Below are 20,422 nucleotides of genomic sequence, written 5' to 3'. Positions count from 1 at the left end.
GATAACCACATCAGCAATCCAACTCCACAACCCTCTAAATTTCATCGAAAATTTCAAATCCCCCAATTTTTTTTTTTTCTTTTGGGCTTGATCCAATGTTTTGAAAATGGTTAGTTACCGAATTTCAACCTAACTCCGAATTTTAAAATGAAAATTCAACAGTGAAAATACATATCTTATTTCAATTTTCATAGAATTTTGTCCCCTACAATCCTAAATAATCATGTTTTATCTTTTATTTTTGATGTCATAGGTGGACCTAAGAACCTTTATTAAGAGTAAAGATCCTTACTTAGTAATGCCAGTTTGACTCTACTAGAAAAATGATGTTTAAGACCAACTCCAATCACAAAATTTGAGTCCAAACTCTTTACTAACATATGTTAAAATAATGAATACGAAAATCAAGACAAAGACTCATTACATGTAGCGAGGTGCTTTGGCATGTTATTATTAAAAATATAATATAAAAACATAAAAAAAATACTTCCCTTACTAAGGGTTGTTGGGCCCACATGGATTATCACATTGACAATCGATCACAACATCCTTATATATATAAATGTCTAGAAACTCTAAAGAGAGTCAAACATTTTTAAGTTTCAAAATGAGTTGGATTTTTTGTGAGTATGATCTCTATAATGAAAAGATCATCCTTGCCAAAAATTAGTTCATTTCGAAACTTCTAACCTTAGTTTACAAGTTGAAGAATTGTGGACCGTCCAATTTTTATAAATCACTTTGGACAAGGTTAGAAGTTTTAGAATAGGCTGTTTTTTTTTTATTATGATGATTACCTCATCATATAGATTATCCTCACAAAATCAACCCATTTTGAAACCTTTAACCCATACATTGAAAAAAATGTTTGGTTATTTTTAAGGCCTTGGAATGCCACTTATATATATATATATGGAATGTTAACGTCCAATACTTCAATGTGATACTTCAAGAGGACGTTAGCATTGTCCAACGTTTTTTTTTTTCTTCTAGTAAATACCTCTCCTCATTTTATCTTTTAGTGAAAAAGATAAGGGGTATGTTAGTATTTTACACAATAAATGCTACGAGCATTTAGGTATTTTGAATTAAAAATCTTTATTGTAATAAATGCTTTAACAATCAATGACAACATAATAAATGTATTTATTAATGACATAATAAATATACTTATTGTATAAAAGACTAACATACCCTTATTTTTTCATTAAAAGACAAAATACAATAGGGGGTATTATTGAAATAAAAGTGTTAGACAATGCTAACTTCCCCATGAAGTACTGGACGTTAGCAACCCCCCCCCCCCCGCACATATATATATATAGGGTCTCGTTCCCCACCCTAAGCTTTACCCTACACTTTAACAAACGTGTTTTGTCCTACATGGGTTAGAAGTTTTGGAATGGACTAATTTTTAGTGAAGATGATCTCTATGGCGAGGAGATCATCCTCACCAAAAATCAGCTCAGTCCAAAACTTCTAACCCTATAAAAAATGGACGGTCCACGATTTTTCAACTTGAAAACATGGGGCTACAAAATTCAGAATGGGTTGATTTTTTGTGAGGATGATCTTCTAATTATAGAGATCATCATCATCAAAAATCAGCTCATTCCAAAACTTCTAACCCATGTAGGACAAACACACGTTTGTTAAAATGTAGGATAAAGCTTAGGGTGTTGAACATTTCCCATATATATATATATATATATATATATATGAGTGGCGTTTGAAAATCCTAAAGAGAGTCAAACATGCCAAACATTTTTTCAATGTATGTGTTAGAGGTTTTAGAATGTATTGTTTTTTTGAGTATGATTTATATGATGAAGAGATCATTGTATAAAATAATTTTATTTTGTAAATGCTCATAGTATTTATTGTGTAAACAAGTTTTTATTACATAAAAGACTAACATGCCTCTATCTTTTTAACTAATAGACAAAATAAAGAGAGGTATTATTGAAAAATAAAAGTCTTGAGTAATGTTAATGTTCCCATGAGATTTTGGACGTTAGCATTTCCCTATATATATATATATATATATATATATATATATATGGGGGTGGTTCAAGGGACGTCTTCAAAACCAGATAAGAAGCCCATGTATGAGGGACATTAGATTTTGCCGAAACAACGGCTGAGATGCACTCAAACGTCTCTTCCAATTTAAAAACGAAGTTTTAAGATTTTATAAAAAAACTCCCTCTTTTCTTTTTCTTTTTATTTTCAACTCACTCTCCATTTCAAACGAATTTCTCTCACAGAAATTCATCTGGTGTCAGTGAAATGGTGATGCAGGTGTTGAAAAAACAAAAGTAAAAGGGGATGATAAGAACCAAATAACTGTTTCTAGTGAGGGGATTGATTCAACAGAGCTTACAATAGAATCAGGGGATTGATTCAACATGCGTAGGGTCAAAGACTCGACTAAAAAAAACTACCAAATAAATAGAATCACTAAAAACCTTGAATCGATCCCTTGATACCCATATTAGTTTCGATTTGACCAATTATTAAAGACTTCACGTGATAGTGTAACTGTCGTTATGCAGAACTTCTTGATAGTAGTACCCAGAAGGGGCAATAGGCTGAACTTCGTAATGGTACACAGGTGTGGACCAAACCATGGGTGCTGCTGCTTCACTCTTCTTCTCTTCCTCTTTTTTTCCCCCAATAGGTGTCACACTAACCAGTTTTGTGCGCCCAACTTTCTTCCTAATCAACATTGTAAGCTTTGTTGAATTAATCCCCTCACCAATAACAGCTATTTGGTTCTTATCATCCCCTTTTACTTCTGTTTTTTCAACACCTGCGTCACCATTTCACCGACACCAGATGAATTTCTGTGAGAGAAATTCGTTTGAAATGGAGAGTGAGTTGAAAATAAAAAAAAGAAGAAAATAGGGAGTTTTTTATAAAATCTTAAAACTTCATTTCTGAATTGGAAGAGACGTTTGAGTGCATTTCAGTCGTTGTATCGGCAAAATCTAACGTCCCTCATACATGGGCATTTTATCTGATTTTGAAGACGTCCCTTGAACCGCCCCTTATATATATATATATATATTAAATTTCGAGCTTAATCAAAGATGTTGAAATTTTCTATCATTGAATTTCCAAAACTAAAAATTATAAATCAACGGTGAAATATATATATTTTTTTCGAAAGTACTTAAAATTTCATTTTCTAGAATTTAGTGGCATCGAATCATGTTTTTGAATTCTCAAAATGTGAAGTCACGGCTCTTGTCGAGATTTGAGTCAATTGTTAACAAATAAAACATGCTCTTTGCAGCAAAGATCATTGTTTTTGGAGATGCTCCAGGCAAGGAGGAAAAATCCAAAACGATCATACAATAACGACGAATAAGATAACGTGGCGGCACCGAAACTCTACACTTGGATGTTTAAATTAGAAAGCTGCGCCTCTTCGATCGTACTCACTTCAGTCTCTGACAGAGAGGTTCGGTTCTACTAAAAAGTCTTAAAACACGGCACCTTATCTACTTCTCGCGCGGATCAAAGCTCACAAAAAATACCTAATTTTTTCACTATTTTCTTTTGACCTTCTTCTACAAACCCTAATTTATTTATTTTTTAATTTTGTTGCGAAAGATCGAAAATTCATTAAAACCTGACGTCACTGTCCTCTTCTCACGATTATCGCTGCCTCTGAATTTAAGCTCAAAGGACCAAGTCACTGATTTTCATCTATGAATCTTCTTTTAGCTCAGGTAACAAAGCCCTAATTTTGATTTGAGTTTCTAAATCTTGAAAACTCAGGAAGATGAAATGGAGGACTGAGGACAACTAACAATTTGTAAGAAATGTCGGTAGAAAGACCCCTCGATGCATGGGAGGAGGTGCAGCGACACGGTCATGATTTGGCCGAACGACTCTGGCAGGGATTCACTGGTTTGATTCAATCTCACATGAATCCTTCTTCCTTCTCGTGGCCAAACCCTCAGAAATCGAAGTTTTTCGATGTTGAGTTTCCAAGTCATAGCTTTGGAAAAAAGGATTTTGGACTATCGATTGATGATTATGGAATCAACGGGGTTTCGGCGATCCTTGATATTGGGAACAGGTTGGGGCAAGCTGGGGCGGAGTTTGGGGCTTGTTTGAATGGAGTCGTTCAGCAGTTTTTTGGGAGATTGCCCATGCCACCATTTCGACAAGATGAGAATGAGGTGGTGGCGTTAAGGGCGAATTTGGATGATCCAAGAAAAGATTTGATTTTGGATAGGCAGATGGAAGATTTTGGAAAATTGGCAGAGAAGTTCAAGAATTATGGATTTTCCGAAACCCAAGCCTCGGATGCTCAGGGTGAATTAACAGATGAAGGAAGTTCTGGCTTTGATCTAAAATCTTCCGGACAATTTAGTGGATCACTGGTAATCTTGTAAAGCTCACTTATTTATTGTTAGACTTATTCCTTATTGTGGTGTGGGATGCATGGCCCTTGTTAGCAAATTCGGATTATGGGAAAAATTCGATATGTGAAAAATTCAAGTTTTATTCATTTTGGGTTGCAAAAATCCAGTCAAAAATTCGCTAAACGGGAAATATGAGGTGTATACTTCATAAGCGTTTTATATGTCTCACATCTAATATTCAGAAACAAATAATTCGATGTACTTCAAAAGGGAGTCGATCCATATAGTAATATTATAATTATTATCATAACCCAATGATTTTCAAGTTAGGAAGTTTTCAATTATGTGAGCCATGACTCTAGAGTCTAGAATATATTGCATACCTATAATAAAATTTAGAATCCAAAAAATAATTATGATGATTTAATTATAAATCTAAAAAATCAATTAATTTTTTTTCAATATTCTAGTTAAATTCTTAATCTTATAATTCCTTGAAAAGATTTGAACAATCAGAATCATCTGAACTTAATTAAAAAAACTACAACTTGGATCTCAAGCAACCATCGAAAAATCCCGGACATAATAAACTTAAAAAAAAAAAAAAGAAATCCAACAAAATATATGAACATCCCTTGAGCTCAAGCTTGTGTGTGTGTATGAGAGAGAGAGAGGGTCTATTCTTGCTGTTAAGAGAAAGAAAAATGTAAAAACCAATAAAAAAATTCTAGGAGTTGCATAGATCTATTCAATTGCTGTTCTTCACTACGAATTTCCAGAGATTGATTTGATTTCAGATCTACTCCTTCATTGCTTTCAAGTCTTATTTTTTAATTCCTTTTGATTGATTTGCTGGAGAGAGAGAGAGTCCTACCTAAATGGGTTGCTGGAGAGTGGTGACTACAAAGAGATTGAGAAATCCAACTGATGGAGAAGACTGGAGCTTTGTTAGTAACTTAGGTTAATATCCTTTTTTATGCGTAATATTACAATATTCTTAAGAAGTTTGTTTTATCAATTTTTTTATATTCGTTTTCTCATTAAAATACCCGAATTTTGCGAATCATTGAAGTATTTGGACAAATAATAGTTTTACTAGAAAACAAAAAATTTGCGAATAAAACGGCAGATTGCTAACAAGGTGCATGGCAATCATTCTGTCTAGATCTGTATATTTCTTTTAGTGACTTTTAGGTTCTCTCAATGTACTGATTATTTATTCAAGGTAGTAATTATTGCTATGTATTTTATTGTAATTTATCATGCAAGTTCAAAACCCTCCTTAACCTACTAATTACTAACCATTAATCTCGCTTGCTTAGCAAAAATAGAATCATGATCCAGAATGGTGTCCCATTCCTATAACAAAATATGTGGCATGTGTTTATTGGAAAACAAATATGTTGGGTTGCGTGGCATATGAAAAAATGGCTTGGTTTAGGGCCCAATGTGTCTTAAACTCCCACCAAAACACGCCACGTAGACACTATTCATATGCCATAGGAACGGGATACCGTCTCGATCTTGATTCAAAAAAAAAAAAAAACATATAATTTTTTGAACCGTACTATATAATACATTTGGGGGGGGGGGGGGAGTGGTATTGTGTTACAAGATCTATCAATGCATCTAGAAATTTATTTTGGAGTATCCCACGCACTGCAAATATAATGAAAATATTTAATACCATGGAAGTTGTTTTTCTTCCTTTTTTTGTTATTGTTTATTTGTCGTGATAGTTCATGATACATGTTTAAAATGAGATTGCAAAATTCATTTGGATAGGTACAATCTTTACATTATATTTCTCAAAACTACAAAGAAAGGTGTTGAAAAATGAAAATCATTTAAAAGTTGATTTGGTAACCTGAAATTAGAGAGAGAGGTCGTGGGGTTGGGGGGGGGGGGGGGATTACATCAACCACTGAGTGTGATGTAGGATGACTTAGGGTTGATTTGCACAAATCTTGGCGAATCTTTGTTGGTTGGTTTGACATACTCGCACAATATGATTGCTGTTGCATGTGTGATGCTGCAGAAAGCAGCTAACTAGGCATCAGATAGCGATTCTTAACAATAGCTAGGTAGGTCTATTTGACCCCTTTTTCTTGTATTTTTCTCTCTTTCTTGGAATTGTACTTACAGAAGGAAAAAAATATATAAAAAAAAAATAATAATAGGCCATGGGAAGCAGCTATTCGAAGCATTAGGTGTTTACTGCAACCTGTTACCACTTTCTCGAAGTTCCACATTCTCGTACTTCGGAACTTAAGATATATGAACTAAATCGATTATCTTACAGACTGCATGTGCTTGAAGGTTACAAAAATATTCTGAGGTAGTGAATTTATTGATTACAATGCTCTCCTAAATCTTTCAGCTATGTCTTTGGTTGAGATTTCATAGAGCTTCTCCTCCAAATGTCTGATGATAATCCACGAAGGCCATAGAATTTTTTTACGTCAGGATGCTATTGTGTGCTTACCATCAAAGGGCAAGGTGGGGTTGCTCATTGACAAAACAAAAACATCTGTGAAGCTTAGCCATTGGTAGGTCTCCTTGACCTCCTTGGTTCTTTGTATTTCGTCTGAGTTTCCTCATTAAAGCTATACTTAGAAAAAAAAAAAAAAAAGAAAGAAAAAGGATTCTTCATACCCCAAAATCTTAGGTAAGTACTATTTTGTAAGTATACATTATACATTCAGTAATGTGGTGTTCATCCAACAGGACCATCACATCCGTTGTTCTTTTTGCTACTGTTTCAGCAATATTGTGGTGTGACTTTGTCTCTTGTTTCATCCTATTAGCTTGGACTCAATATCTTTAGTTCTTGGATGGAACTTGTTTCCAGTCTGTGAGAAAGCTTGCATTGGTATGATTGTATGTTGTTATTTGACTGTAAAAGTTATCACTTTTAATTCTTTCAATTTCTCTAAAACCAGAAACATATTTTCTTAATTCGACTTGGGCATTTTGAAAATAGACTTTAAAAAGATTAATAATATGCATTCTGTTATTTTTTATACTTATTCATAGAAATTACAAAAGAAAGGTGTTGGTACAGCAAGAAGTTTCGGAAATCAGGGTGAGCCCTGTATAAATCTCCATTTATACCTCTTTTAGCCAGTTAATATATTTCTGCTGAATGCAGGCTAGTGTTAATATTACATCAACATATGACAGTAGAAGACATGACATCGAGAGTTCCTTGGTTGCAAGGGGAGACTTGTGGAGAGTAGAGGCATCACATGGGAGTTCCACTTCAGGAAATGAGAATTCATCTGTCTTTCTTCTCCAACTTGGACCTCTCTTGTTTTTTCGTGGCACAACACTTCTTTTGCCAGTTCATTTGTCAAAGCAGCACTTACTTTGGTATGGGTATGATCGAAAGGTAAGACAGTTCCTCTGTCAAGTACGTTCATTCTTCCTGTTGTTCACTCCCCCACACGAAAAAAAATGTTGTAGTTATCCTCAACTCGGTAGTTGCTCATGACCATTATAGATCAATGGATTTGGATAGTGTCTTAGTTGCACATTAGGATTCCTAAAATATCTTAATTTCTGCACTCTCCGACTTTGATTTGCTTGCACTCTTGAACACATTACTTGATAGTGCTCACTACTCACACATCTAAAAGTTCATGTAACTAGTATTGATATGGTGGGAACACATGAAGCACTATTAGTTAATGTTTAAAGCATACAATAACTTTTAGGTTCTGTTCTTCTCTGGGGTTATTAAATTAAACACTGTATTGTGATTGCACCAAGAATGCAAGGACTCCTTGGGATTATTTTTATTAGCTGGTAAATGCTACTTATTAGAGATGGGTTTAAATGCAGTTATAAACATTTTTATCCTCTGCTTGTGACCATGCATTTTTGCAAAAAGATGTATACAGGGAAACATTTAGAGAGCTTATTTTGTAAAGGAAACTAGTTTCTCTCTTTCAAGATAGTCCCTTGATTCTGAAATTGGCAAATGCTTCTTGAGGCATCCTCAAATGTTAGTTGATAAGTGGAGGTCTTGTAGCTCCCTTGAGGGTTAATCCTTTCTGCGTTCTGGATCTCCTAGGTCTTTTTGACACTAAATTCACGTTCTATTGTCAAGGTTTTAGATAACAAAATTTACTACTATATTGTGTGACCATTGTTTGCTGCTTTGTTATTATTCAATGCCCTTTGTTATGTAATAAGTACAAGAAAATAGGGAATTTAAAACTGTTGTGTAGAGAGAAAAGAAAAGAGATTGGGAGAGAGAGAGAGAGAGAGGGGATCAAACTCTACATGCTCTCCCTCCTGTACTTCTTTTATATTATATTAAAAAATGTGGAAGGACAATAATGCCCTTATACACAAATAATTTATATGAATGGACTTTAACACTCATTCTCAAGTTGAAGACTTCATCAAACAATTCCAGCTTGTAACAAATAAAATTAACATGATTTCAACTTAGAGATTTTGTAAACACATCTGACAATTGGACTTCTGACTTCGCATATGGAGTTGATATTTCACCACTCAGAACTATATCTCTCACAAAATGGCAATCTCTTTCTATATGCTTTGTCCTCATGCAGCACAGGGTTAGAAGTAATATGAGCTGTAGTCTGATTGCCACAATAAAGTTTGATGGGAAGATTCACAACCAACTCACAAAGGAACTGCCTCAGCCACACCAATTCACGTGTTGTGGGATTCATTGCTCTATATTTAGTGTCTGCACTAGACCTTGCCACTACATTTAGTTGGATCCAGCAAACTAAGTTTTTTTTTCCTCGACAAGGGTTTCTACTTTGTATTCGAAATTTCCAATGCCAATCATGCTCAGCTTCATAGACAGCCCATCCATACTGGTCAACTGATGTCACGTGCACATGGTGCTTCCATCTTTTTCATCTATTGCTCCCATCTCATCAAACCTTGTACTTTACCCCACCCTTTTAAAGTTGCACATGGGGTTGAATTCTTAGTCTCAGTATTAACGACCTCACTATCCACATAATTCCTCATGTCGTATCTCATTCTTCTGTACACTTCATGCATGTGAACGTATATGGCTATGTCCATTCTTTTTCATCACATGGCGTCTTCACTTGGTACATTGATTACCTCATCTACAACTATTCTTCAATGCGTTCATATAAACTATTGTGCTAAATACTAATTATGGTTTTTACCTCTACCTGGAAGGCTTTTTTCTACCTGAAACAATGAGATATGCTACAAGTATTTCATTTTAGGCCTACTTAATGTCCTGAATTTTAGCATCTTTATTTTTTTTTTTATCATGATCAGGTTTTCAGGCTTCTATAGCTTTTCTTGTATTAAAATCTAACTTGCTTCCAACATCAGAAAAAATATTTAAATGTATTTCACTCTCATCGTGGGATCTTTTCGTGATTATTGTCATTCTTAACATTTTGATCATCGTGCATTGCCTTTATATTGTTATGTTGCTGGGCTTGCCAATTCTGAATCATGCACGTATGTAATTCTATTTTTTGATTGGTCACGCATATAATTCCTTTAATCATTTGTTTTTTTGCTTGATCTTATTTTTTTTGCTTGATTCTTATGGACACATTACTGTTTGTTAGAATGGAATACATTCTCTATGTCCAGCTGTATGGTCAAAGCATAGAAGGTGGCTGTTGATGTCAATGATCTGTCTCAATCCATTGGCATGTGTAAGTGTAATTGTTTTTTGCACGAAAGTTATATCTATGTTTTTCATGAGTTAAACTTTGCTAGCCATTCATGTTCTTTGGGTTTTTTGTTCTACAATTAATATACTTTAGCTTCAGTAGCTAGCCACTCATATCTCTACTCAATATTGAAGGCATGTAAAGGAAATTGTTTGGAATTATGCATGCACCAGTTTCTGGAATATAAACCAAGTTTCATTTTGGTTCGCAACAAAAAAAATTCTTAGAAGTATTTTTATTCTTTAAGAAGATGGATTTTCTTCTCTAAATAACTTAAAGAACAGATGAAAAGCATGAAAGCCCATTCAAGATAATCCTCAGACATGGCAAGACAATTATTTCAGTCGTCAATAAACTTGGCTGTTGACAATTGATATTGTACAAAGCTGATATCAAGTGAGGTACTTATAATGGAGTTAATGATGCTATGACGGGTTCAACATATTTATCTGTTACCTTGATCGCAAAATAAAATGTTACGGGTCACTTTGTTTCAAGGTTTGAAATCTTGTTTCTACGAAATTTTTTGGTTAGGAGAAAAAGTTGAAATGGTCTTGACAGAAACATCTAATGTGTTGTTCGGTCTCTGCTGAAATGTTCTACCAAAACATTCTGAAGCGGTGTGAGTCTTTGAACCATGCTTTGTTTTAATAATTAGCTCTGTTAAAAGAATATCTGTGATTCTTTATGGAAATGAAGTAGTGATCACATGAATTACCAATCACTTGATCCGTTTATGTTCATATTCTATTGTTTGGCACTTGCAGTTCTTATCTGATTTTAGATTTTATGGTCATTTCCAAGGTTTGAAATTTCATTTCGGAGGAATTTTTCAGTAAGAAAAGACCAAAACATTGGGAATTTTTTGAAACATTCATAAGAATCAGCATTGTAGTGATGAATATTGAAAATATATTATACTTTTTCACATTGATATGCATCTATAGATTCATCATTTTTCTCCCAAAATGCTATCTTGTTCTTAAGGTTTGAAGGAGATAGAATCTCAAGTTTAGATGAGGGCAAATATCTTTATCCTGAGGTTGCATTTGATGGGTTTGGGGGACGAAAATCAAGGGTTTTTGGCTAGAGGTTGAAGAATAGGATATTTAGGTCATTTTCATTGATCTCTTAGAGAAGATTGGGGTCAAGTAATATGTAATCAGTTTGGAAACACAAGGGGAGATCTCAAATGTTCATAAATTATTGGAGGGAGGCCATTTGTGGTCTCCCTAGAAATAGTCCGTTTTTCTAAACTGTTCTCTCTTTTTGACTTGGTTTTGTTATGTTCCAGTTAGCCTTGGAATGTTTTTGGCTGAAACGTTCCGAGAAAAGTTTGAACACGCCGAAACATTTGTAGATAAACTGGCACAAACAGAAAGATTCCTCTAAACTTTGAGTGAATTCTTGTTTCATATCAGAATGTTTGGAAAATTGCACATATCAGTCGATACGTTTTGAATCAATACAATATTTTTTTCCATGGCCATTGCTTCTACTTGGAATTGAAGTTGTAAGTCTTCACCATTAAATTGATTGTGTAGGCTGAGAACTTTAACTATATGCTAACTAGGGAACTTCAACTAAACACTAACATGGAAGAATGCTAATTCTTTACAGTCAAATAAGGTTTAAACGAGCCCATTCTTCATTCAGAACAGGTTTTAGTTACTATAATTTTTTCGTCTACTTTGGTCACGTAAAGGATGAGGAACACACTAGTAAAGATTGCCAGGGTTTTTAAATGATGAAGCTATATAATAAATCAATCAATCAATCCACAAAGCCTTATCACAATTATTTGAGGTTGATTGCTTGAATCCTGTTTTGCTACTCCACTCTAATCCTGTTTAGACTGAGCTTGATACTAACACCTGAATCCAGGACTCGTGGAACGGTTTGGTGATTTTTATTTTTTTATCAAGCATCTTGCTAACACAACCATTCTTTATCTGAGTTTGGGGATGGCACTGCAAGGCTGAAGCTAGACGTAGATGGAGTTCAATGCTTCAAGTAATTTGGAATCTTTAAGTTTCAGCTTTAGTGGCAATATTTGTGGTTTAAATGTTGAACATGTGGTAGAATTGAGTGTTTAGGTTTCTAAAGGATTGGAGGACCTGGGTCAAGGCTCTACATGACAATGTTCTAAAAACCGGACCAATAATCAAACCAAAATTTTGTTCAACTGGTTGGACCGGGGTCTGACTGAGGTTCAATTTGCTTGGACCAATTTCTATTAATTATATATATAATGATAAAATGTATATGAAAAGTGAACTCAAAAAATTAGTACATAATGAATAAATAAAAAAGTAAAAAATTGTTGGATATTTTTTATTTAGTTAAGATTTAAAATGTTTTATTTATTTATTTAAAGATCCCTAAAAATAAAAATAATTTAGTAAATTTACTGATTTTATTTATTAATAAAATCTGAAAATTTCGTTTTAGTAGGTCTCTATATTTATTTGATAATAAAAAATTCAATACAAATCTAAAATAATTAATTTTCAGATTTAATTGATTTTTAGCAATAGTCGTTAGAGTTTTAGTTTTAGTAGGTTTCTATATTTATGTGATAATAAAAAATTCAATACAAATCTAAAACAATTAATTTTCAGATTTTTCTAAGATTTAACTGATTTTTAGCAATAATCAGGTTTCTATATTTATTTGATAATAAAATATTCAATACAAATCTAAAATACCTAATTTCCAGATTTTGTAAGATTTAATCGATTAATGAATCTTCAAACTTCAAATTCAATATTGTCGAAAACTTAAAAAAAAAAATTCAAAATTTCTAAAACCAGTCCTTTACTAAGGATGGTTTTCACGGTTTATCCATCGTTTTTTTTTAATTTAAAAAACCCGACAGTTCTTGAGTTAACAATGGTTCTTAGAGAACCAAACCGATGATTATTAAAATCCTAGTCGGAATGTCAGTCCGGTCCAGTTTTAAAATATTGCTATGTGATCTTGGTAATAAAATGAATTCTCCTGAAATATGAATTTTAGCATATTACAAACCTTGTAGTTTGGGTTAATACTATGTGTTACTAGATTAATGACTTAAAAAAAAAAAAAAATCAAAATCAAAATTTCAAAAAATGAGTAGCATACTTCAATAGATAAAATCATCTATTTTGCCACTAATGAATGTGCTTTTTTCTATTAGAGTATCATAGGATGCATACAGATAAGGTGTATTGTGATGCACTAAATCATTTCCTAAGATTAGGATAGACTATGGTTTGATTATATTAGGTTACCTTATGAAAGAGTTTGTTTCTATTTAAGAGTGCTTTCTATTTGCTATATAAATCCTATTAGGATTCATTTTAATTCATTTAAGAGAGTCAATTTTATTTCTTTCTTCTTAATGGTATTATAGCCTAGGGTTTACTGAAAGCACGACCTTAGTACACCGTTTAACAATGGATGCACCACTGCCACCATCAAGACTTTTTTTTACTAGTATTTTACTTTCTTCAATAAAATCCTACTTCACTCTATACCTCCCTCATAATCAGTGCTTGCATGCCTCACGGTCTCCACTTTTTTATCCTAAGACCTCTCCAACAAGATTTTTTATTTATTTTTGTTCTAGCCGCATGATCCTACTTCATATTCTCTTAGGAGAGATCACGAATGACCTAGTTTACTAGATCACTAGCTCTGACAGACTAAAAAAACGAGCGAAATGCGACATTGATGGATTTCATAGGCAAACAATGACCATCCAAAGTATACTGCATATTTTCCGAAAAAATCTACGTCTCAATCAATAAGATCAAGGCTGATTTTAAATGCAAAATGCAATCATATCTTGTTTCTTATTCAAAGGAACGTGTGATATGCAGAACGGTGTTATAGTACTATAGGATGTATTAGAATAAGGTATATTCTGATACACCAACTAATCTTCTAAGATTAGGATAGAATATGATAAGATTAAACTAGGTTCCCTTATGATAGAGTTTGATTATGCTGGACATTTTCCGGAAAAGTCAACCAATCAATCAATGAGATCAAGGGCTGTTTTAAATGCTATCATATCTTGTTCCTTATTCAAAGGTACATGCAATATGCGGGAGGGTATTATAGTACTATAGGATGCATTAGAATAAGCTGTATTTTGATACACCAACTAATTTTCGAAGATTGGGATAGAATATGATTAGATTGGATTAGGTTTCCTTATGATAGAAGGATTGCTTTCTATTTTCTATATAAACCTTACTGGGGTTCATTCTAATTGAAGTAAAAGAATCAATCCAATTCCTTTCTTTATCAGTTTGGCACCCTTTAAATTTTATTTAAGTCCTGTTTTTATCTAAACATCTGGTGCTCCTGGTAAGATAAACTTTTGAGGATACTATTTATGTTAATTCCATTTATATGTAGTGGAAGCTTCTTTTTCTTTTTAACATTGTATGCCCTGCATTTTTGGTGAGGAATTACAAGGGTGTAATGTAGCTGTGAAATCAATACACTTGCATGCTTCTGCTGTCCTTTTTCATGTTCAGTTACAATCATATCTGGTGAAGTTAGAAACTTGGATTTAAATAAAAAGAAAATTAAAATTTCCCACCGAGTTGCTGAAGGCATGCTCATCTTTCTTTCCTTATCTGCCTTGTGTGTAAATTCCCACCAATTCAGTGATAAATCATTATATTATTTTTTTATGCTTCATGGTGGTTAATAATAGTACTCTGTGTTTTTTGTCATTTGCTTCTGCAATTATAAAGTTTCGTGGTGTGCAACTCAGTCCATCTGCTAATGGGTTTTTAGTCAATCTTCTTTTTGTGGAAGCTGAAAAATTCTTACCACCAACATCTGTATCTTGGGGCTGGTTCTGACTTGACCTTCTGTTTCAGTCCTTCATGGATCTACAGTTTCCAAATGGGCAGTTTACTTATGTATCTGGTGAGGGACTAACTTCCAGTGCTTTCCTACCCGTTCTGGGCGGACTGCTTCAAGCTCAAGGTCAATTTCCTGGAGAAATGAAGTTAAGCTTCTCATTCAAGGTTAGCTATCAAACTTGGAAAGACAATTACTGCAGTGGGACTTCTAATGTTTAATGAATATGAAAATCATTGTTTATAAATCTCTGATTATTATGCTTGGTGGTGGTGATTCATTTCGATAGGAAGCATATTTTAATATTTATTCTTCTTGCAGAATAAGTGGGGAACATGCATCACACCATTGGTGCAGTGGCCTGATAAATCCTTTTCTCTGGGACTTGTACAAGCCTTAGCTTGGCAGAGATCTGGGCTCATGGTTAGGCCGGCTGTCCAATTCAGGTAGTACCATATGCTTTGATTCCTTCCCATTATTTTTTACGTCTACTGCAGTACTGAATTAATTGTTTTTCTGCCATTATTTCTTTTGTTAGATCAGCCCATCCAGCATGGCTTCTGTTTGAAGTACCCATTTCTGCGTGTTCATAATTTTTATGTTTAAATCAATTTCTGCTTATTCCTGGATAATATAATGTTGTTAGGGCATGTAGCACAGATTGGATGTGATGGTGTTTGCTAATTGTAATGGGTTTCCATTCTGAATCCTAAATGTTCAGTTGGGACTGCCTAGTGAGCTGTATTTTCTAGATGGCATGAGTTGGACGGAGGAGCTATCTATTGTGTTGGGTAAATTGAGTCAAACTGGATCTTGAGTGCAATAGAAGACTAGCCTGTTTTGATGGGAAGCTAGAAAAATACTTTTAGAATTTCTCAATAAAATAGCCAAGTTATTTGTTGATCTTTCTCCCTATTTCCCTGCAATTTTTTTTTATTATTATTATAATGTTTGTGCTAGCTAAAATGCTGTTGTTTGGACTTGACCTCGGCTGTTTTACATCTTTATTTTGTATACACTATCAATAATATTTTTTTAGAGTCATGTTGAAGTGAACTCAAGATTGACCTCATTTCGCACTTTTTTTATGTGGAGGTGTGTACGAACTATAGATGCTTTTCATCGAGATGTGCGCACCGAACCATAGATGCTTTTCACTCATATCTCGATGAAAAGCATCTATGGTTCGTACACACACCTCCACGTCAGCAAAGTGCAAAATTAGGTCAATCTTTGAGGTCACTTCAGCATTATTCAATTTTTATTATTCTTATTTCTTGTCCAGAATCAGTTTTAGAACTTCCAACAGAATGAGTGAATGACCCAATTATATTTGCTGAAGGATCTGTTTCCTTTGTCTGAAGGAACTGTTGTTTGCATTTGACCTCAGTGTTTTACATCGTTACACTTGCACACCTAGATCGGTAAATTTGGTCTTTTTAGATTATTGGTTCACAATGTCTTTTCAGAATTTGCACACTACAGGGGGGTTCACTTGTTTTCTTATTTATGTATTTATTTCTGTTCTTTTTTATGCTATCCCTTGGTCAGCATATGCCCCACTTTTGGTGGAAGCGATCCTGGGTTGCGAGCAGAGCTCATTCATTCTGTGAAGGAGAAACTGAGTCTAATCTGTGGCTATTCTTGTACAGCGCATCCTTCCTTGTTTGCATCATTATCTGTAAGTAATACCAGTCCAGTAAAAATTTCCGTTTTTTAGTCGTGTTAATGCTGTTTGTATGCATCTTCCATGCACAACCTTTTCATGTTAACTCGATCATTTGCCTCGGGATACAAAGAAAAATATTTATAGTTATGTGTAGGCAGATGATCTACGGTTATGTGATGGGGGCGTGTGACGAAGGGGTGCGTTAGAAAATCATTAACACGACAGTTCTGTGATGGGGGGCGTGTGTCAGAGGGAGGCATCATTTTATCACAACTCAAAAATATAAGTTGCAGTCATTTGTAATTCCCTTTATCATCATAGGGTATGTTTCCTTTTGTAACAGGGTGATGTGTGTGAAGACAAGCTCATATTTATTGCCCAAGTTAATAATTATTGATAAAAAAAAATGGACATAGTGCGGATATTATGTAAATGCTTAAAAAAAGTTGTTGAATGACCCTTTATTCTCTATGATAGACAAGAAAAAAAGCTATCATTACAAAAGTGCAAAGTGCTATTTTCTGTTCCTTTATTTTCTTATTCTTTGGAAATAAATTAAACCAACTCATTTATGCACTATCTCCAGTGTTGTTGGATGAACTTCAAGGGTACAAGCATAGTATTAAATTTCAACATATTTCCACGAAATATTTCCATTTCCACAAGTTCCAACATGAAATTTAACCAGCAGTTTCTTTTTGTATATATTTCGGTGGAAATAATTATTCATTTCCTGAAATATTTTGATGAATAGTAAATTTCGACCAAAATATTCTTTTTTTGAAAAAAATTATAATTGCTTTTAGAAAGAACTTATACATTACACGTAGTATTTACTAATTACTAATAAAAAATTGCATATAACATTCATCCGTTAATATAAATGAATTATGATTAATTAGTTATCTATATCATCTTATTTTAATATATTCTATGCATATTAATACATTTATATAAGCACGCATACAATCAACCATGTTTCGATTAGTTGGATGCATTAGCAATTTATTCATATACTTATTAAAAAATAAAAGAAATATAATAATGCATGAATGCAATACTTAATATTTTCTTCATTTTAATGTCTTACATATTAAGGTGTATGTAGTTAATGCAACATTATTATTCTTATTTCCACTGTCAGCGTTTCAATACATGTGCGTATGTGTAACAAAATGTTGTTGTTATTCAATTTCACACTCCATATAGTAGTTTATTGTATTTAGATGATTTAATAAGTTTGTTTTAATACCTATTTTATCATTTCCTACGGGTTCAATGAAAATTTCTTCAATATTTCGATCATTTCCAAAAATTGTATTCATTTCCACACCGATCGAAATATTCCCATGAAATGTTTCCATTTTCAGACTAACCGAAATGGACACCGAAATCGAAATTTAATACCTTGGGTTCAAGTGTTCGAAGAACTTTTGTATGATTCATTCATGATATGGAGAAGTCTTTCATATTTAGATCCATCCTCGCGTATATTCATTTTTTGGATGTACTTTCAAGGCACATTCCGTCTAAGCAATTTGGTCCATAATTTAGTCTTTCACATTCTTTGATAGTAGTCTGTAAATTTTATCAATGTCATCTGGTTTGAGCAATAGAACATCTGTTCATTTGACTTCTCTTCTGCTATCTGATCTTCGTCCTATGCTTCTTTCTAATCAGGGAAAAGTCTGCTGGGAATTACCATATCTGAACTCTTCAATCTTAAAAAATGTAGAAACCCATGAAATATTTTGGGACAAATTGAAGTTCCCATAACAGAAATTGAGCACAAATCTTGGCAAGCAGAATGGTGATTACTGGAAAAACCTCACATTCTACAATTAAAACACATCAGGGTAGCCCTTGTTCAAAGGATTGAAACTTTAGGGGTTTTCTTGAGTCCGGATCCTATGCACCCAGGGTGGAGGATTGAAACCCTCCTCCCACACCTCAATACACGCCACATAAGTCACAATCCAAGGACATTATAGAACGGAGATATTTTAGGCACTAATTATGTGGATTATGACTTATGTGGCGTGCATTGGGGTGTGGGAGGAGGGTTTCAATCGTCCACCCTGGGTGCATAGGATCCACACTCTTTTTTTCAATAAATAAAATTTCTAATGTAATCTAAGAAAAAAGATTTCATTGGATACAGAAACTCTCTTCCAAAATCCTGAACCCAATTGAGATAGTAGAGAGGCTAAAGGCCACCTTTAGCTTATGGATTTGAACGTTGATCCCCTCTGCCACAACGCCCACAACACTCCACTGTAAGGAAAACCAAAGTATGAGTGATTTGGGACCTTTAAAGGAAATTCGATTTTTCTGAGGTTTAGGGTTCCCGAATAGTAGGACTTAAAGAAAGGAGATATAATTATGGAAGAAATAAGAAATGGACAAAAAAAATAGAGGTTTTAGGGTTTCAGGTATGTTTAAGAAGGAATGGGTGAAGTATCTAGGATTTGGGAAGAAGAAACAAACCTAATATCAATGGTTGGTTAGTGTAATTCATAAATGAACTACATAGATTAAGAAGAATAATGATGGAGAAGAAGAGGAGGAGATAGATCTATTGATGTCAGACCAATATGATCTTAGAAATCACATGGGTTTCTTGAAGCTTACATGTCCATTAGAGAAATTAGCAAGCTGTACCCTTTTTTTTAATTCATCAACTATACTGTAAAAAAAAAAGAACATATAAATAAGATATATATATATATATATATATATATATATATATATATATATATATATATATATATATATATATATATATATATATATATATATAGGTGTGATATATTCCAACACTAGTACTGTCCTGTAAATTAGAAGCAGAAATAACCAAACTACCCCTACTGCATAGAAAAAAGAGAACAAGTTAAACAAAAATACTAATTAGATATCCCAACGAATACAGCTTCACACTATTATTTGCGATGTCAAACTAACCATGTGGACCCTTCATCAACTAAAAAGTCTCCCATATGGGACCCAGTTCATTATCACCCCACCAAATTATAATGGCTTGAGGGTTCTATCTCTAACTACACCTCTTGCAAATTTTAAGGAGCTGTGATTGATCCTTAGCGATGAGCCAGTCTATCCTCTGTTGATTTCCACCGCTTATAAGCTTTCTTGTTGGCTGGTCCAACTCTGTTAACTACTCACTTCCAAGTTTTGAAGATATACAATCACAATGCACATCTAAGGAGCCTATATAGGTCCAGGAGAATTGGGCATTATTGTCCTAAAATTTAAGGCAGGTGTTTTTAGGTAAACTGTGTAAGGTGGCTAATATGATTTATACATTTGTTAGGTTTATTGCTAGTTTGTTGTCTTTATCTTTATTTATTTTCCATTTTTGAAATGCAGCTCGGCAGGTCCAAGTGGAATGGCAACGTTGGAAGCTCAGGAATAGTTGCTAGAGTTGAGACGCCTGTCAGCAGCATGGACAGGCCTTCCTTTTCTATTCAGTTGAATACTGGTGTTGAGTTTTGATCTTTGTCACTCCGCATTTTGTAAATAAATGAATGTAGCCTGAAGTTCCTTACACTTCTTTCTACATGTAAATACTAGTCTCACTGCCTGTTTGATGATTAATCCATAATGTCATTGTTTGGGATGTTTGTGCGTGTGGAGTTTCGGGGGGAGTCTAAATCTTGTAAAATTTGCAGATTTTTCTATAGTTCAGGAGTTCAGGCTTTCTTTTGACAAGCATATACTGATATAATCCTAGTGAGAAAATTGCTCTGGAACTGCATAGGAAAAGTTGAACTCTCTGTCAAGTT

General features: G+C 33.8%; 1 protein-coding gene across 2 annotated transcripts; it reads left to right on the top strand.

Moving 5' to 3' along the window:
• Positions 1-3,381: 3,381 nt before the first annotated feature.
• LOC147411102 (uncharacterized) lies at positions 3,382-20,402 on the top strand. 2 transcript variants are annotated; one of them, XM_086444557.1, is made up of 7 exons: positions 3,387-4,397; positions 7,531-7,770; positions 9,983-10,072; positions 14,971-15,120; positions 15,275-15,399; positions 16,505-16,634; positions 20,007-20,402. In XM_086444557.1, the coding sequence occupies exons 1-7, from the start codon at positions 3,831-3,833 to the stop codon at positions 20,130-20,132; spliced, it is 1,428 nt and encodes a 475-aa protein (XP_086300683.1). In that variant the 5' UTR covers positions 3,387-3,830; the 3' UTR covers positions 20,133-20,402. The 2 variants fall into 2 exon arrangements, with proteins under 2 accessions (XP_086300689.1, XP_086300683.1); XM_086444563.1 differs by lacking the exon at positions 9,983-10,072 and having other exon boundaries at positions 3,382-4,397.
• Positions 20,403-20,422: the final 20 nt, after the last annotated feature.

This window comes from Akebia trifoliata, chromosome 1, assembly GCF_017979445.1.
Source record: "Akebia trifoliata isolate Shusen 1 chromosome 1, ASM1797944v1, whole genome shotgun sequence".
Taxonomy (NCBI): domain Eukaryota; kingdom Viridiplantae; phylum Streptophyta; class Magnoliopsida; order Ranunculales; family Lardizabalaceae; genus Akebia; species Akebia trifoliata.
The sequence above is the reverse complement of the archived record's forward strand: the minus strand, read 5'-3'. Positions and strand labels throughout refer to the sequence as shown.

Bases quoted from the DNA above. Each gene is read 5' to 3' on its own strand.
- LOC147411102 (XM_086444557.1), top strand. From the start codon at position 3,831: ATGTCGGTAGAAAGACCCCTCGATGCATGGGAGGAGGTGCAGCGACAC. The intron at 15,121-15,274 runs GTTAGCTATCAA...TTCTTCTTGCAG, and splicing joins AGTTAAGCTTCTCATTCAAG to AATAAGTGGGGAACATGCAT. The intron at 16,635-20,006 runs GTAAGTAATACC...TTTGAAATGCAG, and splicing joins CCTTGTTTGCATCATTATCT to CTCGGCAGGTCCAAGTGGAA.